Source organism: Drosophila pseudoobscura, chromosome 2, assembly GCF_009870125.1.
Source record: "Drosophila pseudoobscura strain MV-25-SWS-2005 chromosome 2, UCI_Dpse_MV25, whole genome shotgun sequence".
Taxonomy (NCBI): Eukaryota; Metazoa; Arthropoda; class Insecta; order Diptera; family Drosophilidae; genus Drosophila; species Drosophila pseudoobscura.
In genome coordinates, this window is record NC_046679.1 from 31091561 (window position 1) to 31113108 (window position 21548).

At 44.2% G+C, this 21548-nt stretch overlaps 2 protein-coding genes and 1 long non-coding RNA gene across 3 annotated transcripts; all 3 read left to right on the forward strand.

The window, feature by feature from the left end:
• Positions 1-885: 885 nt before the first annotated feature.
• LOC4803292 (uncharacterized) lies at positions 886-4395 on the forward strand. The gene is made up of 6 exons (XM_001360020.4): positions 886-1162; positions 1233-1416; positions 1476-2838; positions 2904-3108; positions 3174-3346; positions 3407-4395. The coding sequence occupies exons 1-6, from the start codon at positions 1039-1041 to the stop codon at positions 4301-4303; spliced, it is 2946 nt and encodes a 981-aa protein (XP_001360057.2). The 5' UTR covers positions 886-1038; the 3' UTR covers positions 4304-4395.
• An 812-nt stretch (positions 4396-5207) lies between these two features.
• RhoGAP93B (MyTH4 and RhoGAP_KIAA1688 domain-containing protein RhoGAP93B) lies at positions 5208-20390 on the forward strand. Its single transcript, XM_002138058.3, has 14 exons — positions 5208-5926; positions 7146-7236; positions 14712-15157; positions 15266-15351; positions 15412-15607; positions 15687-16060; positions 16115-17231; positions 17295-18155; positions 18221-18364; positions 18434-18614; positions 18669-18785; positions 18846-18969; positions 19039-19193; positions 19262-20390. Exons 1-14 carry the CDS (start codon positions 5907-5909, stop codon positions 19484-19486), a joined length of 4137 nt encoding a protein of 1378 aa, XP_002138094.2. The 5' UTR covers positions 5208-5906; the 3' UTR covers positions 19487-20390.
• On the forward strand, positions 8045-10724 carry LOC117183785 (uncharacterized). Its single transcript, XR_004468961.1, has 2 exons — positions 8045-10330; positions 10388-10724. It is a non-coding gene; the product is annotated as an uncharacterized lncRNA (long non-coding RNA).
• Positions 20391-21548: the final 1158 nt, after the last annotated feature.

Consider the following 21548-nt stretch of genomic DNA (forward strand, 5'->3'; position numbering starts at 1 on the left):
CGCTATTCTATCTCATCCATTTCCCCCAGGGTATGTGTGCATGGAACTAGCAACATGTTTGTGTATGGAATGGGACTCATTTGTTGTGAACCGGTTATTGCCAAATCGAATATTTCAAGCTATAGATGCCCACTTAGCTTTATCCCATAGATAAATGCATTTTTTACAAGATTGCTTCTTTTAATTACCTTAATGTATTTTATTTTGACTAAAATACGGTTTTCAAGTAAATGTTGCCGCAACAGTGTGTATGGAATGAGACTCATTGCTGTCAACCGGTTATTACAGATTCTACCGGATTCAAATAAATACCAAAATATACGGTCTCATTTTCAAAATATACCGAGTGGTGCGCGCCAAATCTAACTTTTTTGAATGTGAGCGACAAGGATTTAAATGTTGTCAACCTTACAACATTACCGATTCAACAAATACGACCATTCCCTCAATTTTGATCTTCCGTCGAATATTAGCTATATGGAAGATTTAGCCATGCCCACATAATTTTATACAATAATTGAATCAATTTTCCACTTGACTGGCTTATTTAAAACACTTGCTTTTATAGGATTTTCTCTACCCAATTAACCGATTAAATAAGTAGCGAAATATACCTTATAAGTATCTTAATATACCGTAAATATACCTTCGACTATATTTCGTCTTCAAAATATACCAAAAACGGTCACACCGATGGTTAACTAACTTTTCAATTAAACAGCTAAAGAAAAAAATTAAATATCGTAGCATAAATATTTATATATATTTTAAATAGCAGATTTCCGGTCAATAGAAATTTTTATAAAAATCATCCTTTAAAAATAGCCAGAACTAGCTAAAAAACAGCTGATGTGGCAACATAGCTGGCAGCTTTATTTTGCGCTATCCAATACTAAATACAAAAACAAGTGTTCTTTGCCGTGATAAGGAAGCCGCAATCAAAAGATTTCATTATTTGGTTAAACAATTACAGAGCAACGCGTAAAAACTATGCACTGAAAATAGTCAGAAACATAATTAGTTTACATAAAAAACAAAATGCAAAAGCAAGAGGAGGTCCTATCGCGCCTCAGGCAGATTTTGGACATATTTCTGCGCGATAACTTTTCCACAACCAACAATGTTTACTTTGAGAAGCTTCTAACGCACATAAAGGCTAAGGGTGAGGGCAAGAGTGTGTTTTTTTATGTACTATCTACTAATCAGAGATCTAATTTTGCATTCCACCACAGAGAATGTGTATGTGCTCCAGGCGCCGTTTATCATCGATTGGGTCGACAAATGCATGACCATGGTAATGGAGGACTTTAACAAAATCCATCCGAAGGTGATATCGTTCATGTTGAATCTCACCAGCTACTTGGCGTCCAACGAGTGGATGATTGTGCGCCTCCGTGAACTGGATATTGTGGGCAGGTGAGTCTCCTACCCAGAACTGGCTCCGTTCTAAACCATCTCGTGCAATTACCTTGCAGAACCATTACATTCCTGAAGTCGGGAGATCTCCAGTTTAGTCCGTCAATCAAACTCGGAGGAATACGGCTGATGAAGTCCGTGGCTTGCTTCAGTATGGGTCTGGCATTCATGAAAATCCATCGCACGTGGACATTGCTGATTCAATACTCGAATAACGATCACACGCTGTATGTGGTGCGGGAGGCCAGACAGGTGCTCTACGAGATTCTGTACAAGTCGTGCGACAAGCTGCACGACAAGGCTGTTACCCTGGAAATACTGGCCGAGATAATGAAGCCCATTCATGATAATCTATACAAGACCACTGATCCCGAGGTGCAGGAACGCATTCACATCAATGTGGATGACAATGAGCTGTTGCACAAGATATCGGCCACATTGGATCTGCTTTCGTACGTTCTGCAGCAGACGCTTGTGCACGAGGAGCGCACAATGCTGATCTCGCTGATGAAGGAGTATCACGACTTTGAAATAACCATTTGGAAACTTATCGACATGACGCACAATCCGTACTTTATGGAAAAGATCTTCACCACACTGAGCAGCTACTACTTTGCCCTTCTGACGCACGAGAAGCTGCTCAATCCGGACGTGACCGAGCCCCCCGAACAGTTCACCGACTTTGGCTTGTCCTTTTTTAATCTCATGAAATTCTTCATTACCCGAAGAGACGGCGTCGGTTTTGTGAAAATGGCCGAACTGAATCATATACTTTGGAAGAAGCTTGGCGCTCGTGCCCCCAAGGAGATCATCATCCAGCATGAACGAGTGTCGTTTGAGAATCAGTTGATCCTCTTCCATATGCTGCCGTTGCTGTTCTCCATGAAATATGCCCAGAGGCAGGCGGACGAGGCTTCTCGCACTGAACTGTTTGACGCTTACGTTCTGAAATTAATGGAAATGTCGTGTGAGCAGACCTTCCGTATGTGCTACAGTATGCGCGATGCATTCTTCACGCCCGAAGGTGTGGCGGGTGGTCTGTTCACGCCAGAGTTGGCCAACAAGTGCATACACAGTATACTCTCTCTGGAGCATGTGCTGGACCGGGAGCAGGCCATTACCGTGTGCCAGGCATTGCTGTATGTGCTCCGCGAGGTTGTGGCCCTGAGTGCCCTCGGCAATTCGGGCCAGGATGACTGTCACAGCGTTAGTAGCGCGGGTAGTGCTGGCAGCATCTACCGTGATCTTTATCCCCGCGGCACGGAGTTGGTGGTGAATGATCCCAAAGTTCTGCATTCCGTCATGGTCGGCCTGCGTACGCTGATCGAACGCTTCAAGATCACGTGGAAGGAGTCGGTGGAGACGATTGGCCTGGTCAATTGTCTGGCATTTGTGCTGGAGAACACCAACATGGATGCCAGAGTGAGAATATAATGAAATATTCCTTATTTGAGGACAGTTTCACTTATTGTTTCTGTATTTTACAGTGCACTGTCCAGGCGTTGAAGCTCGTGCAGCTGGCTGTGGAGCATTTCCTGTCGCCGAACATGGCTCTGCTGGTGGACAATCTGCAGGGCTCTGCCTTGGTTTGCCTGGGTCCCATTATTGTCAAGCGTATGCATGATACCACGTGGGAGGTGCGTGATACCACGCTGGAGTTGACCACCTCCATAGCCAGCATTTCCCGTATCAGTAGGTTTCCACCAGAAAAACTATGATCAATTATTTATAACAATGATGTATTTGCTTTCATGTAGAGTTTCCCGCCTTTCAGCAGTTTCTGATTGACGCAAAGATACCTCCGATTGTCTACGAAATGGCCAAGAATGATTCAGAGAGCTATGTGCGCGCCTCAGCCTTCAAATGCCTGTCCCAGATGGTGTCCATCAATCTGCTGTGGGAGAATTGTCTCAGTCAACTTGATCTTGTGGTACGATAGTGATCTTTTTATTCCCCTAGACGTTTAACATCCTCTTTTGATCTGCTTCAGGATCATCTACTGTATGTGCTGTATCGCGACAACGATGATCTGGTGCGTGCAGAGGCCGTAAACACTTTGATGAAGATCTACGAACATCGCAAGATCCACCAGAAGTACAAAAATACACTCTTCTCCACCCTGAACTACTGCGTGGTCGGGGATCATCATTCAGAGGTGAAGCTAAATGCTCTGGTTTTCTGGCGCAGGGAGTTTTTCCGCCAGTTCAGCAACCAGGGCATGATCGACGGAGTCTTTCCCACAGTGACCTTCTCCAAGGAGCAGAAGAAGATTGTTACTCTGACGGAGAAGGAGATTCAGACGAGCATTGCAAAAGTGTTTGGGGAGGTGCAGCAATATGGTTACTTTGGCATCATCATTAAGTGTCTGCGCGAAGAGGTTTCTGTGGAAGTGCTGGAAATCATTGTACGAGGCCTCAAATTAATGAACGAAAAGTTCGAGCGTTTCAAGGGCATTATGGAGGAGGTTGAGTTGAGGTCGCCACCCCCGAGTGACGAACAATGTTCCTCGTTTACCTTTAAACCTCAGGAGCCAACGCCACACTCATCATCTGGACGTAGCTCCCCTATGAACCCCAACAAAGCGGATGAGATTATCGAGGGTATATTGAACTCGCAGGATGCACAGCTGCTGGAGACGGCCTTTCAGACGCAAATGCAAATCAACGACGAGGATGACGAGAAGCGGCACTTGGACGAGTTCTACTACAAACAGTTTGCTATGCCTTATCGAAAATTCCTTGTGGAGCTGAAGACAATTGACTTGGATAATTTGATTAAACAGCAAGAGGAGCGGTTTGAATGCATTGAGAACTTTACATCCCTGCTGGATGATATTTTGTGTGCGATAAAGCATGATGATGCGAATATTATTTCCGATTGTTACTAACTTGCTGGTTAAGCTGCACTGTTAAGCGAGCTAGAAGTGTCTTTTCTGAAATAGAAATTATTTTTTAAAATATATTTTTGTATGTCTACATATGAAATGAAATTTCATTCCGAAGAAAGATCGGATAATAATAAAGCAAAGCACCGATTAAATTTAAATATTAAAAAAGATTACAATTATTTAATTATGGCGCTTGCGTAAATCGATATCATTATCGGAGGGGCCTGTATGTGAATTGTCCTTGTTCCAACAATTTCAATTGACGCGCTCAAAGAGGGCCTAATTGAGAGTTTATCGGTCCCTTGCTCTCTTTGAATTGGTTGAGGCTCTCTTTTTCGCTCTCTTTGAATCGGTTAAGGCTCTCTTTGAACGTTGTATAGGCCAGAATCATACTTCGCAGCATGTCTTCAAATAACAGCAACATTGACGTGACACCATGCGACTGTTTTTTGTTGAACTTTTTTGTTTAAACAGCGTTTTAGTCAAAATACAATAAATGGGAGTACTTGAAAGTAGTTAGTCTTGAGCAAAATTTCTTCATCAATGGCATACAATTATGTGGGCAGAGTTAAGAATCTCATTAAGCCAGCATTATTCAACTGAATATCAAAATTGAGCTATTGGAACGATTACTGTCTTCGGTTTTTTTGTTTGACCTTTTTCGCTAAAACCTTTTTTTAGCCAAAATCCAATAGAAGTAAGTATTTAAATTAAATCCGTCAAGTATAAAATAGGTTCCTAAATTGTATAAAATTAGCTGGGCAATGCTGAGAGATCTATATATCCTGTAATATTCGACGGAATATCAAAAGCGAGGAATATATATAATAGAACTTGAACTCGACAGTATATTTACGGTATATTTTTAAAATGTGACGGTATATTTTGGTATATTTCTGATTGTCGATTTTGATCTATTTCAGCTTTATCGAGTCCGCGGTCACACTGAACTGGACAGAACAGCCGCGCGTCGACGACGAAAACAAGAAATACAATTTTTAATATTAAAACTTAACGGAGGGCGGATTTGAAAGAACGGCTGCAGACCCAAAATGACTAATATAACTTAGAGTTGCCAAAAACCTAGTAAACAGTTTCATCAGAATATTTATTTACTTGGTGCAGCGGAAGGCGGATTTGTTCGAATGATATTCTCCTGAGTAGGCGGTGCAACATAAATATTTCAAAAATAACAAGAAACATGCAGTTGCACAAACGAAAAGCAAAGCGAAAATATGGCCTGTAAATTATGTCATAAATGTGAAAGTGTTTTCCAGTTGCATTGCAACAACAAATGCAACATCGTCCACGGCACGCATGTGAAAAAGGAGTGCGAGTGGGTAGAAAAAATCAATTGAGAAAGAAAAATTGCATTTTCGCTGCCGCCACCAAAACGAAAATAAGTGAAAAAATAGATAGATATATATATTAAGTGCGTTCGTGAGTGTGTGAGTGTGTGTAAGGAAACAAGCAGAGTCAAGCAGCAGAAATAGCAAAAGGAGACACAGCAGCACCAGAGAAGACGACGACGACAACAACAACACCAAGAGAAACCCGCCGCCCCATCAGTCGACAGAGCGGCCAGTAATAAAGAGGAGAAAAAATGAGTTCAAGTTGTGAAAGGTGTGTGCCGTTACACTACAACTAGCATTACAACAAATGGCAGCAGCAGCACCAGCAACAACAAAACCAACCTCTAGACAACGCAAATGTCGAAATTGTGTACACAATTTATTAAGAAAGCAAGCGGCAATAGGCAACAATGCAGAGGCTTTTGTTAAATAAATTGTCTTGAATGCAGAAAATTTCAATGCAGAGTGCAGCTGGGTGGTGGGTGGCTTTCACAAGAGAGAGAGTGTCAGAGCGAGAGAGGTGAAGGAGGTCCTCCTCCTCTTTAAGGCGAGCCGCCTGCCGCTTTGACAGCTGCGTGCTGAAGAGAGTGTTTGAGTGAGTGCGTGTGTGCGTTTCTTCGTGTGGGTTTCCAGTGAGCCGCCCTCTCCCCGGTCTCTCCCTGCATTTCTTTAGCTTGATTAAATGCTAGTCTAGAGGCCGGGCCGGCTCGGGTCTTGGCAAATTTATGCATTTTTTGGCTTTTGAGCCAAGCGTGCCTGCAAAATCGATTTTCTTGCAAGGCGCGGCAACAAGCGTCGTGCTGCCAAATATGCCAAAAAGAGAGCCCAGCCATGGCTGGCACCCTCTCTTGCTCGCTCTCACTCCTTATTTGCGTGTGTGTGTGTGTGTGTGTAGGAAAGGACGGCCGTTCTCTAACTGCAATTTTCAAATAAGGAAAAACCGGATAACGCTTGACAAAATATGTCTGTGTGTGTGAAGAGAAAAGCCCAATTGAACGTGGGGGAAAACCAGACACACACACACACATTCACGCACATAGTACTATATAATGAATGAGATCTCACGCACAAAAGCCAAATTTGGTCAGCTTTTTTCCGTATAGAAATTTGCCTCAATGAATGAATGTGTGAAATATTGAATGACAACAGCGAAGGGAGGGACTTTGTTACGTTCTTTTTGGGGTTCCTTTTCCTGCAGATTGTTGTTGCTGTTGCTTTTTGGAAGAGTATTTTCTGTTTTTATTACTTTGGTTATAGTGTTGTTGTTGCTGCTGTTGCAGGGGCGTGTATTACAAAATATCTTGTACTTACGGTGCATGAAGAGGAGCGCACGGGCGTGAAGAGCATTCCTGAAATGTTTTTTTGGGCGCTCTAAAATAGAAGCAATCGCATTTTATGTCTTATTTATGTGTATTTCTTGCCCGCTCGTTTGCGTGCTATCCGTCCTTGTCTCTCCATCTGTATCACTTTCTCTCTTTTTGGCCTTACAGAATAGAATGGGTAGAAATCATCGAGCCACGCACCAAGGAGCATATGTATGCCAATCTCACAACTGGCGAATGCGTTTGGGATCCACCAGAAGTAAGTTATTCCATTTAAATATAATCTACAATGTTTACAACTCTCCTGGGAGGACATTCTTCCCAGAAGAGATATCAAGTAAGGAAAGATCACCGCAGAAATTTACAGTGAAGAGAGAGAGAGACGAGGTTCATTAACCCTTCAAGGGGCTGTGTGGCGAGATCCTCTCCTCAATGATTAGATGAACAATTTGCTGTCCGGCTGATTTCTTAATTATTATTCTGGGTCACTTATTTGCACAATTTTCATGCTTGTGGTTTGGCTTGCAAATTTTCATAACCCAGTTCATAAAGTGGCGTGACCAAGGTTAATTATATTAAAATATCTGTCGAATGATATAACTATTCTGCTATAACAGCCTGAGAGAAAGCGTTTGCCGTCTTTGTTATTTTGTTCGAGCTTCCCTTTAACCTTTTCTTAATTTTCTTTCATCTTTAAAAGCTTACATTATCCTTTTCTCTACTTCTTTTCATCTTTTATTACTACATTTTCTCTGTCCTTACTCCATTTCATCCTGCATAACGAAGATTTTCATAGAGTTTATTTTCTTCTCCCTATTTTAAATCAAAACTAACATTTTCATAGAATATTCTTTGCTTTTCCCCCATTTTAAATCAAAACTTTTCCTTTTCAAGCGAGCGAAAAAAAAGAAGGAGAAACTATTAAGTTGGAAATTGTTTGCTCAAAGCCTTTGCTACCATCTCTTTCCCTCTCTTGCTTCTTTTCCTCATTCTTCCTTTTTCCTGCTGGCTTTTCTAATGCGGCAACTTCCAAAAGGTGTTGCAGGCTAATAACTTCGGTCTCGCCCGCAGGCAGCCGACCAGCCAAAGCAGAAAGGCAAACACAGACCTGGTTATCCTCGTTTTGCCTCTATACGGTTTCGGTTTTATTTTTTGCCCTCTCAGTGCCGGAAGTAGTGAAAATTTCATTGATTTTGTTGTTGGATGCAATGTCCTCGTCGACTGCTGGCGGACGGCCTCGTTTCGCTCCTGATTGCACTCACACGCATGTAATTTTGGGTGCATGTGTGAGTGCTGGCTCTGCTTCCTTAATTCGAGTCCTGCTTGCATGCTGAGAGAGTGCATAGTCTGTGTTTGCCTTGGGCCTGGCGGTCCGTGGGTGTCCATTTGACGCCATGATTTATTGCATGTGGTCTGCTGCCTGACCCTTTCTCATATCGCCTCTTCATCTGTGGGTGTGTGTGTGTGTGTGTGTGTGTGTGCTTGTGCTTTCTCTCTGCCTCTCTGTTACTCCTTCGAGTGTTTATTTGTGTGCATTTCATTTCGGTTTTTGTCACTCTCACTCTCTGTTTGAGTCATAGCCAACGTCACCCACACACGCAGGCACAGACGCAAACATACCGTTCTTGCTGTTGGGCATGTGTCGGCGCTAAAGCCTGTATGACACTTACCGAAAACAACGTGGAGAGAGATGACACCAGAAATGCTACAACATAGGTCCCCCTTGATTCATTATTCCTCTTCAGATAGTACACCATTAAGAGAGTTTCAACAAGAAAATTAGACCCAATGACGGCATGTACTTTTGTAGGTCCCCATCGCATTAATTCATTAGCATTAAGCAAGTGTCATACCTGGTCCAACAAAAGAGAACAGAAGAGCAGAAAAACAAATAAAAATGTATGTAAATATCAATGGCTGTTTTTCGCAGCAAGAATTTGATCAACAGAGTTAATTAATTATGCATCGTGGTCTATGAATAAAGGCAGGACATTCCATATTTGCGTAAAACATTTCCCCTTAGAGAATCCTCCTCCCATCTCATTTTTGCGTGCATTATAAGAGCACCCTAAGCGACAGCAAAAGCCCGCCCTCAATTCAGTATCTGATTGCAGCGACGTCAACGCCAGCGTAAGCAGAGACGCCAGCTGCAGTGCAATTGTTGCTGCTGCGGAAGCGAATCCTTTTCACTGCGCAATATAATCTAAAGAATTTATGCAGAGCAGCGTGAAAAAGACATTATTAAAGGAGTCAAGCGGGGAGGGAGATGATCATACTCCACTTCCTCTTCACATCCCCACCGATGCTTCCTCTCACCTCGCTTTGCCTTCATTATGCCACCCCCGCAGCTGTCTAACGTGCTCGAAATTAGCAACATTCTCTCTGCTTGTCACAGAGGGTATGCTTATTTGACCAGATGTTGGTAAAGCAGAATGGAATAGGCGTTTATGACCCCATAAAGTATACATATGTACTTATTCGGGATTATAAATAAAAGCCGAGAAGATATAGCCATAGTTTTTAAATTGAATCAAAGTCGTATAAATCTATTAAATTGCTTCCATAGTTAGATGCGACAAGGGTATTAAGCGCGTCGGCTCTCTAACTGAAACTCCTTTTTTTTCTCTGCCGCTGCCGCTGCTACTCTTCTTGTTGTTGTTGTTGTTGGCCAACTTGCAGCTTTTTGTTTTAGCTGCGCTGCCGCGTTGCTTTTGTTGTAGCGTGCTGCGCTCTTTTTGGTGTCACCAGCAGAAAGCAGAAGCAGCAACAACAAAAACAACAGTAAGAACTGGTGGACTGCGTTCATTGTACGTGATTTGAAATTTATTCACAGTTGGGACTACTTTTTTTCTCTCTCTGTCTCTCTGCTTTTTATTATAAGTCGACATGACTCCCTTGCCTTACCCCTCTCACACTCCCTGGGCGCTTTGTCAACTTTTTCATACTTTTTCTGTTGTTGCTTTTTGCTCGTTTGCCTTTGTAAAACTTCCGGTTAATAGGGACCAGCAGAAGCAGAAGAAAAAGCGACAGCAGAGGAAGCAGCCGAAGAAAGCACACAAGAAAAAGTCTTGCCCTCACGACGAACGTCGTTCGTTTCATGTTACAAGATTCGCCCCGAACGAGAAGCCCCCCGAAGCCAAGAATAAAACGATAATGTTCACGTGCGTCCGCCGGCGTCACCCAAAACCAGGAGAAGAGTGGAGAGCTAGAGAGGGGTAGTCCAACGATGGGGGTAACCAAAAGCGGCGCCGGTGGTTTGGCTCCTCAAAAATGGGCAAACCCCGATCTGGGCCGCCCCTTCTTGCAGCCTACCAACAACTACGCAATCGTCAAAATATTTCAAATTGTTATTGGTGGGTATTGTGCAGGGTATATTGGACTTCAGGGTACTTAATCGTTTAATATTATAGAGAGAGAAAACTCGCTTGAGGCCATCGGTTAAGCGAAGGTAGGATATTAAAGCTAATAGTCCTTCTGGCTCTGATTATCCTGTAGATGCATGCACTCTGTTGCACTCCCTGGATGTTCAGTCTGTTGGGTATGTTATAAATCGATGACTTTCAAATGCAGCAGACCTGCCCTGCCCCTCTGCTTCTCCATCGTCGGGCTATTGCCCATAGCCTTCTTGGGCAAGGTATGGCTTCCTGTCTTGGCCAAAGTGTGCCACATCTAACCATTTCTTCCGCGTTGTTTGGCATAATTTGAAAGCAATTACGAAGCCAATTAAATGTGCATAAATATTGTTAACGAATTTTTTGGGGCTATTAGAGATACTTTCAGGCATGAAATAAGAAATTGGGAAATGCCTCATGCATGGGGGGATGCCACATGCGGATGGATGACGTGCGATCTATATATGGTGTCTGGGATTTTCTTAGTCACATTTTATGGTTCAAGCCACGATAAGATCTCCATTACAACCCACACAGATTCATTTGAATATGACAACAAATCAAGCACTTTTATTTGTTTGATTGACGATTATTGATATTGCACATATTTCAATTTAATTTTTCCGGGAGAAGAAAACCCATAAACAAGCTTAAGACTAGGTTTCTTGCACTGCCCGCCCGTCGATCTATAAATAAAGCATTGAAAATGGTAAGGGATCTGCATTCCGCTGCCTGCTCCCTCGAGAATGTGAAACATGTGGCCAGGGGCATGGCCATTATCATTAAATCTCGAGACCTTTGATGGTTATTGCTTTTGTCTGGAAAACGGATCACGGATCGTATTAAAAGTTTTCGATAATTGGAAATAACTTTCAATCGTGCAACGCCCGAATTCTGTTTTCGATTGCCAACAATTCAATTCCATTCATTGGTTACCAATAACGAGTGGACACATTCCATTCGAATTCGCACAATTCTTTGAACAGTAGTCGGGGCAGACACTCGTTCATTAGTCCCTCCGATGTTATCGGAGGGGGAGCTCTATTTGGGGGTAGATCTATGTTTGCTGCGGCTTCAAATATTCGCTCTGATGATGACCTAATTTACAAAACGGAAAAACGAAATATTTCGGTTCAATTTTATTTGTTTTTACGTACATACTCGCATGTCTGTATATTTGTGCGTCTGTGGATCATTTAATTTCATTTTGGCTATTTCTGCCAAGCATGATTCACTGTCGGATCGGGGAGGAGAGGGAGCAGAAGGAAGAAGTGTGTTGGTCCATAACTGACCTCGGCAACAGTGTTACGGCCAGACCCCACCAGATTAGAAATATCGTGCGTGGCTCTCGGCTTGCGCCACCACTTGCCGCTGATTAAAAGTTGGAATTGTTTTTCAATAAGCGCCCCAGACGCCCCAGAGAAGCGAACATCTTTGTGTTTCATGTTCCATGGAATAGTGTAGGCACAGATAACGAAACGAATGCATTATAATGCCTAAGAATGATCTATATATAAAGTTTACAATTGGGGAAATTAATGGAGTTTTGATAATGGCAAACTAAATGGGATCACAAATGATCATACTTATAAGAATTTATAAGAATTATTCGCCAGCTCAGTTGTGAAATTGTATATCTATCTTTTCCATGCTTCATCATAAGAATATGTATGACAAACAGCCTCTCTATATCTTGATATCGCTTTTGAGGTCTTTCATCTTAACTCGGATGGAACGGCATGAGTAAGAATTCTGAGTAAAGTTTCCATAGCAAATCCCATACAAATATTACGAATAGGAAAGAAATTTGACGAGTTCTGTTCAAAATTTTTGCCATAGTCAAGTGCAATGCTCTTGAAAGCATTCCGCCCCCTTTCTTGAGCACGAAAACAATGAAATTTTTGGGAAAAGAACAGTTGAAAATCATGTGGCAACAAAAGAGTCGAGTATCAGAATATAAGATACCCGGTAATAAGATATAATAAGAGGAAAAGGGCTCGACTTCTAAGGAATCCCATCTTTTGATGAGAGATCAAGGTCTCCCATACATGACACCTCATATTATGTAAAAACTCTTTCTTTTTGCCTTTTTCTATAAGGGGTATACAATGTTCCATCAATCTGATATGGCGTTTCTCTGTAATTCCCTGCCATATGAGATGAAGATTTAGGCAGCTCTCCTCTTCTATCCCATTGTTGTTGCTGTATTTCCATAATTACAAAAAAATATTTGGAATATCGTACAAGGCCATAAATGAGGCCGAGTCGAGTCGGTTGATGTTTTCTTATAAATAGTACAATCTCTCTCACGCTAGTGGAAGGTAGAGGAAAGATCTGATAAGAAGGGGGGATGGACAAACTGGATGGCTGACTGACTGAGTGACTGACTGACTGACATGCCGGACTTGACTGACAGTTGGAAACGCAACAATGCGAAAAGCGTAACGCGACGACATTGCATAGCATCGCTCAGCCCATTCCCCCCTTCTGATGAGTAGCCTTGCCCCAATCAGCGTCTGGTCGCGCCCACAAATTATGCAACATGCGACGCGGTCTCCCAGCTCCCGTCTCCCCCCAAATGGAAATGGTAATGGAATACCAGAAATGAAAAGCAGCCAAGCTTAAAGCTTTCATTTGCAATGGACAGCCAGCAGTAGTTCGGGTTGCCGATGGGCGGGGGCATGGGGGGGAGGGGGACTGGGTGCAGTTGCAACCACAGTAACAAAAGCTGCAGATTAAAAACGAAGCGTGGGTCAGGGCTGTGGTACACGAGGGCAGGGTGTATTACAGAAAGGGTAAGGTCGAGAAAAAGACTGGACTTGGGTTGTTTCACAGATTGAGCGATGTGGTAGTACCCACTACTTTATGCGCCTTGGCTTGACATCTTTTCCTCTGCTTCCTCTCTCCTTCTCCTTTTCCTCTGCCCACTCTTAAGCTATCCTCCACCTCATCTCTCGCCCATTTGAGGTCTGGGGCCTGTGCTTTTGCTGTGGGCGGGCGCATCTGCAGTGCAAAAAGTTCAAGGTCAGCCCACGCTGCATTTTGCAGAAATAACCCTGACTTCTCCGACAGAAAGATGCCACACAGAGAGAGAGAGGGTGAGAGAGAGAGAGAGACAGAGTGAGAGCGAGAGCGAGATGGAGCGGATTAAACACACGCGCCTCTTGGACAAGGCCATTGGATGGTATAGGGGAGTGGCTGTGCCAGGAATAATCGAGAAACCTTGTTGCACTTGTTGTATTTGCTCTAAAGATAAAACCCTTCAGATTCAGATTAAAAACACACAAAGCTTTTTGTGCTCTCTCTCTCCCTCTCAAGTTTGCTGATTAAGCCCAAAAGAAAAGCTCTTGTGCGCAAAAAAAGAAATATACCAAAATAAATTCGTTTTGTGTAATTGTTGGTTATAATTCAAGAGGGTCGCGTATGGAGGGGGTACCAGCGCCAACAATAGAGGATCCAACAAAGCTGGGCCAGAAACGGAGGCGACTTATCATTGCCCAAGACATCACATAATGTCGCTGTGTCGGTGTCTGGCTGGGTCCAGTGTCAGTTCTCTTGAAATTTCGCGAGACGTGCCAAAGTCTTTATGGCGATAAGATGACAAGAGAACTACAATGCAGACTCGTGCAAACAAAAAAGTAGAAACTGTTTAAGCTTAACTGAACTGGAAACGAAATTAGAAACAAGAATGGAAGAAAAGCGTCTGTTTCTAATAGATTTATCATGATTTATCTGGCAAAATGAGGGAAAGTTTCGGGAATTGAGGGTTATTGAGATGGAGATTCCCATATGGCGTCTGTGTTATGTGGAAAACCCATGACAATACCTTTTCCAAGGTTTGTTTCGATTGTTTTTGGAAACAAATACGTATATACCGAATGTTTATTAGGATCCGATCGATATATAGATGAAAAGGAGTATATCGACTCGTGTTCGACACTGATTGATACATATCTTTGATCTATATTCTTTGTAGCTTTACAAATCCTTTTTTTCTGTCTTGCAAAACAGCTGTTTAAATCAGGCATAACGGCAAGAAAGAGAGAGAGAGAGCCAGCTGGTCAGCTGATTGTAGGGCTGAAGGGTTGCCAGATAGTACGTATTCTACGGAAGAGTAACGGCCATCAGGCCGCTGTCACTAAAAGACAGCGAAAAGACCCATCTTTTTCAACCAAATGCTCTCTGGTTTCACACATTCCACATGTTGCCCCGATCCCAACCACCTACACATGAAATATAAATGATAATAATAATCCAAGTTATAATAATTTGCCACGCGTTCCGTCTGGTTTCGTTTCGTTTCGTTCCCGTACTCATTCTCGTTCCGTTTGTCGCATTACAGGATGTGCCAATTAAGCGAACCGACTCATCGCAGTGGTGGGAACTGTTTGACACGAAAACGCAACGATTCTACTATTATAATGCGGCCACGCAGAAGACCGTGTGGCATCGGCCGAGCAAGTGCGACATTATACCGCTGGCCAAGCTCCAGACGCTCAAACAGAACACCGATCCCAGTGAGCGGCGGGAGCAGACAACGCCCCAGAAGCATCCACCGCAGCAGCAGCAGCAGCAGCAGCCAACACAACAGCTACAGACACAGCCACAGCTGCAGCAGCAGCAGCAGCAGCAGCAACATCTGCCACAGCAGGCATCGCCCATGTCAGGGCCAAATAAGAAGGGGCGTGGCCAGCGGATCAGTGGCGGTAATGGTGCAGTGGCCAGCTCCGAGGAGAAGCTGCCCGGCACTGAAATGATCTCTAGTCCGCGTGGGCGTCAAAGCTTTCGGTGAGTTGAGTGAGTTGAACCCTGGGATGGCAGGCAACCATAAATTCTGTTTACATATATCTCTGTTTCGAATTGTGTTTACATTCCATTTGGGGGCATCTTTTGCAGCGTCGGCACGGGTGACTCATCCCGCTCGATGGACCTGCAACAGCAGCATCAGCAGCAGCAGGCCTATGCCTCACGACGGTCTCAAGGTAAGCTGCTCCTTCTTGCGTTTGGGAATGACTCATCCTTGAATTGATTGTCTTTTACAGACTCCCGCAATCACTGCAAGGAATCGGGAAAATCCAGTGACTCGAGCCTGTCCAGTGCGCATGGCTATAGACGCTTCAATGATGCGGGCAATGGCATAGGAGGGGGAGGAGGAGTGCCAGCACCTGGACATGTCGAGGGCTTACGTTTGGGCTCCTTGCAGAAGCATCAACGCAGCGGCGGCAAGGATAATGGAGCGTAAGTCGACACACAGAACTATTCCTCATCTCATTGGCCACATTTTAATGCTTGTCCCTGGGTTTCGGTACGCTTATAGCTTTGAAATGTTGCAAGAGAGTGTTAGCTCGCATAATTTACCGCATGGCCCCACAACGTCCACATCCTCATCGTATATTGGTGGCGGCACGGGCACGGGCAGTGGCAGTGGCTACGGCGACAAGTACTTCGATCATCAGCTTCTGCCCAATCATATGCAGGGCTGTTGCTCATCCAAATCATCGGACATTGCCTCGCCCACCCACTCCATCCATACGCCGCAGTCGCAAAAGAAGAAGATATCACCAGATGCAGCACCAACTTCCACCCCGTACAATTACGCACAACAGCAGCATCAACAAAGGAACGCACAACGCAGTGGAGGCGGAGGCGGTGGAGTTGCAGGAACACCAGTGGGTAAATCTTATGGGGGAGGTAAAGTGGAATGACCTTTGTGTGGCTCCCATTCTAAACTAATCTATCTTGTAGATCGAGAGTACAAAGTATCGTTGGCCCGGTCTGGGAGCTTCATGTCTTCCTCGATCAATCCCGCAGCCGCTGGACATCATAGCAAATCCTATCGCAAGAGCAGCGCCGAGGCGGCCAACGGCGGAGCAGCCAGCGATGATTCAATGCACGAGAAGTATTTCAAGTCGGTGGAGAACACACCACTCTCCAGGCGACGGCACACAACCAATGCCACAAAGAGTGCAGGCAGTGCTGGCGGTGGCGGCGGTGCCAGTGGTAGCAATACCGCCACAAGTACAGCGGGAAGCGGCAGCAGCAGCCACAAAAAACACTCGAGCGACTCGAGTCCTCAGAGTCCGATCAGTCCTCAGACCAAGAGCTCGCGGCAGGCCAAAACGAGTGCTACGAATCCACTGCCTCAGTTGCAGCACTCGCCTAGGATACAGGAGCCCAGCCATAGTCTGGATCTGATGAGTCTCGAGAGGATTACGCTGGGAAAGGCGGGACCTATCTCGCCAGGAGGTGGAGGATTAAACACCGAGAATCTGGGCCTGCTGACGCACTCCTCGCGTGGCTCCAACGACTCTGCCCGGCAGCGCCAGAAGTCCAACAACTCGACGGCGAATCGCTCGCAATCGCATCATTATCCCGGCCAAGGATCGTTGCGGCACAGTGCCAGCTCCAGCCTGGACAAGCGTGGTGGCTATCACCACAGCGGTGTAGGCGAGAAACGACGCTCCAAGCAGCAACAGCAGCAGCATCACCTGCAGGCGGAAAACAGCGATGCCGAGTACGACAATGGCAACACTTCGCCGCTGTACAGCAACTGGGATCTGGAGTTGCCGCATATATTGCCCCTCAAGCACTACATCATCGAGCAGGCAAAGCTTTCGGGTCGCTACGACTATCGCGGTGGCGATGGCGGCGACTCAGATTCGTATCACTCGGACAGCCAGTCGGAGCACTCGCTCTCTGGTCATGAGCCGGACAACGAGGACTCGGATGGCGGTTCGGACACGCACGGTGGCTACTTGGAGCACAACTATGGCATGATCGAGGACTATGCCAACATGGGCGACAGTGTCTCCTACTATGCGTATCAGTATCCGCCCTACGATCCTGCTGGAAGAGAGGACATGTAAGTCACCCAAAAAATGACTATTCCTTCAGATAAAACTAACTAACTTCCTCCTTCTTCCAGTTCCGATAATGTGGAGGCTGTGCTGGAGGGTATTGGCGGCAATACGGAGCCCTCAGCGCAACCTTCTTTACCCAAGCCAAAGCCTCGCTATCAGCCCTCATACTACGACACCGTGTCGTACAGTCCCTCGTCCGGAGGAGCCTACCATGGTCAGCAGCTTTACTCGAATACCCCACCCTATCAAGGCCATGGCCATGGGCATGGCCATCACGTCCAGCCGCCGGCGCCGCCGCATCAGCAACTGCATCTGGACCCGAGCGACTCCAAACAGAAGCAATCACAGACGCTGCCCTCGCCCAATCGGCAAATCTCACGTCTGGCCGGCGTCGGTAGTCAGGGATCAGCAGCAGCAGCTGCAGCATCAGCATCAGCCAAAGATGAGGCCAATCATGGCCACAGCCATAGTCTTGTTGCCAGTCAACAGCAGGGCACAGGCGCGGCCGCTAGCCTCTCACGTGCGGGAGGCCATAAGCTGGCACCGCCATCGCTCAAGCCCACCATTCAGCAGATCTTTCCGCCCAGCGATCGGGCACCGGGTGGCATCAATAGCGGAATGGGACACGGCGCCACGCTGGCCTGCATGAAGGAATGTGATATCGAGAAGTTTGCCGCCGACAATCTGAATCTGCACTCGAAGGGCATTTTCCGGAAGAAGGCATCGGTGCGGGATATGCTCAGTTGGACCGCGGAGGCCATCAGTCGGCCCATGTTGACCCTCTCACGGGACAAGGCCGACAAGAAGACGGCCATTGAGCTGTTCAAACTGGTCCAGATCTATATGGCCGATCGAAAGGCACGCATGGGCATGAATCTCAACTCTGTGGCCATTGACATCATCACCGCATCATTGCCGCAGCAACAGTGAGTCTTTTTAGTCTATGAAAACTTGTGGAAATGGTGTTTAAATATTTGTATTTCCCTTGCAGATTAAGGGATGAGCTGTATGTGCAGTTGTGTCGCCAAACCACGGAGAATCCCAAGCGAGAATCGCTCATTCGTGGCTGGGAACTGATGGCCATTTGTTTGTCCTTTGTGCCGCCTTCGCCCACCTTTCAACCCACGCTGCTCAAGTATGTTCTGATTTATCTCATCTCCAGAGAGATTCTCCATTCATTGACCCAAATTGTATTCCCTTACAGCTATGTCAATCGCCATCGCGATCCTTCGTTTGCCACCAGCTTCATGGAGGTCTGCAAGTGGCCCATCCATGTGCAGATCTCGCATTATGCCACAGTCTGTTGTCGCCGCTTGGATCGCATAGGCAGCAGCGGCAGAAGGCTGGCCAAAAAGCCCACAGAGGATGAGGTCGAACAGGCGAGGGTGAGTTGAAATATTTGATCATTTAAAGAGCTTTCTTTAAACCTTTTCTTGTAGCAACAAATCCTGCGGAACAGCATGTTTGGCAACACGCTGTCAGAGGTGATGGATCTCCAAAAGGATAAGTTCCCGTTCCGCAAGTTGCCCTGGATACAGACCACTCTATCAGAGCATGTAATATAACCCACAGAGGTGTCCCCGAGGAACTTCTCTAACCTTTGATGGTTCTTTCAGGTTCTGCTGCTAAATGGCAAGCAAACGGAGGGCATCTTTCGCGTCTCAGCGGATGTGGATGAGGTGAGCTGCATGAAGAATCGCCTGGATCGGTGGGATGTTCCTGACTATAAGAACACAATGGGTAAGAGGAAAGCAGAACTAACCATTGAAGCGGGAGCTTACTAAAGGGTTTTCCTACTATATCTTTCAGTTGATGCCCATGCCCCAGCGAGCCTGCTTAAGCTGTGGTATCGGGAACTGTATGATCCGCTCATACCGGATGCCTACTATGAGGATTGCGTGAATACCGAGGATCCCGACAAAGCCAAAGAAATAGTTAATAAGTTGCCCGAAATAAATCAGCTGGTGCGTGTTAAAGAAGATCTGTAGAGTATCAGAGAAGACTTATAAATGAATCCTTTCGATGCTTGCAGGTTCTAACGTATCTAATACACTTCCTGCAACAATTCTCCAATTCTGAGGTGGTAAGCAATACCAAAATGGACTCGTCGAACCTGGCCATGGTGTTCGCACCGAATTGCCTGCGCTGCACATCCGAGGATCCCAAGGTGATATTGGAGAATGCGCGCAAAGAGATGTCCTTTATGCGCACCCTCATCCTCCATATGGACACCACGAAGGTGGAGAATCTGGTCTAAAGAAAATACACCTACTACCTACCTACCTACCTATCCGTATATGTAAACGTTATTAACCTATCCTAACATTACTATCCACCAAAAATCTTAACTGAAACTTGAATTTTTGTATCTCTACAAAACGAGGAAACGATGAATCTTAACTCCTACTTTAAATAATTTTGCTACTCGAATTTTCTCACTCTAATTGCTACCAAAACTCGAATTTTATTATTATTTTGTACTTGTATTGTCTAGGCAGCTTGTTCAGAACAAACAGCAGCAACCACACTCGAAATACTCGAAGAACTTGCAACAAATAGTGCTTTTTGAAACCAAAAAAAAAAACTTAAAGAAAAACAAAAAGAAACGAAAGAAAAATGAAAATAAGATATCCAAACTGTTAACTCAATGTGTGCATGCCTAGTTATGTGTCAAATTGTAGTTGAATTAATTTAATTTGCATTTTGAATTATTGTTTTTACTTTAAATGGAATTTAAATCAAAGCAAAAGCAAAAGCAAACCAATACTCAAGCAAAGCAACTCTTAACTCTCAATAAAAATAAAAGCAAACCTTGAACCACTTCTTGCAGAAGCATATAAATAGTTCTAAAATAAAGATAAAAGCTAAAGATAAATATAAATATTAAATCAAATAACAAATCTATATATGTATGTATGAAATTATGGAGAGAAATACAGAAAGAGAGAGAATGAGGAGTGAATCAAATGCAATAAGAGGTCAATGATAAAACTGCTTATAAATTACATTTGCAGCCAACGTAGTGCTATATACGAAATATTTATTCAATTTGCATAAAAATAAACACAATTAAATTAAACAAAGTATCCGTAAATAAACCAATAAACAAATTGTTCAAATCCAAAACCCAATTACAATGGAGAACAACAAAAATCAACTGACACAAAATCTATACACATAAATATATTGTATGGGAGAAGAGCAAGTTTCGAAGGTGATCGAATAAAGTTATATATGTATAAATTAAAGAAGCCTCCAACGGAATGGAAAATATTAATTCCCGCCTTATCTACTCCAACCAGCACACATGCCTATAAGACGGACACATTATAAATTCAGGCAGCTCTTCCTTGGCCACAATTTATGCCCAATTTTGAAGTCATTTCGAACCGTTTGTCTCCTGATAATTGCTAATAATTTAGCGTCACTTGACGACCTAAAGCCCCCCACAGCCCTGGGCACCTTATCAATAGAAAGACAGTGAAAGAGACAGGGAGAGGAAGAGAGCTTGTACGCCATCAATGCCTCGTAGCCCAAATACTGCCTGCCATCTACCAAAAAATATTTCACTATTTCCATATACCATGTGCCATGTATTTTTGTGTGTGCGTACAGCTCTTGTTATCAGCCTTCATTATTCATTATGTTCGTTTAATTTGGCTTCAAGCACAAAATTGTTTGTAAATGGCAGTTATAGCTTTACCATTGAGTGGTACCCAACCCCCACTCAAACGATTCATACATGTATCGATAGTTCTGAGTACCCACCTCACATTCACCTTGTGATTTATCAAAATATGGCCGCGTGCTAAATAATATATCTTTTGGTTGCTTAGGCCTGTATGGTGGGGTTACACAAATGATTCGTTGATAGCCAACATTCATCTGAGGATATCGATTTGAGATGGATCAGAAATAGTTCAGAGTATAATTTTCTTTGATACTGCTATAAAAAGATGGAACTTATCTAAAACTTTAAAAATAAAATACCCTTAATTATAAAAGTCTTGCAAATAATATTTCCTTCGAATATTTTGCTTATTTTTTCATTTTTTTCTTTCCGAATCGTAAAGATTAAGTTCCCCCAAAAATATTAATTGGATATTCTCGCCCCTTGCTTGATAGGAGTACAAATTTTATTACTTGTTGGGAAATCGGAAGATATGAATAGAGTTCCCTGAATGTCGTTTCATATAGAACCCAACCTCTATTTAAACAGTTGTGTGAACACGTTCTTTTATTATGAATTTTGGTAGAATCATAAAAATTTAATCGGCAATCGATTGCTGATATTTCATTGCCTGATTCAGCCAAAGACC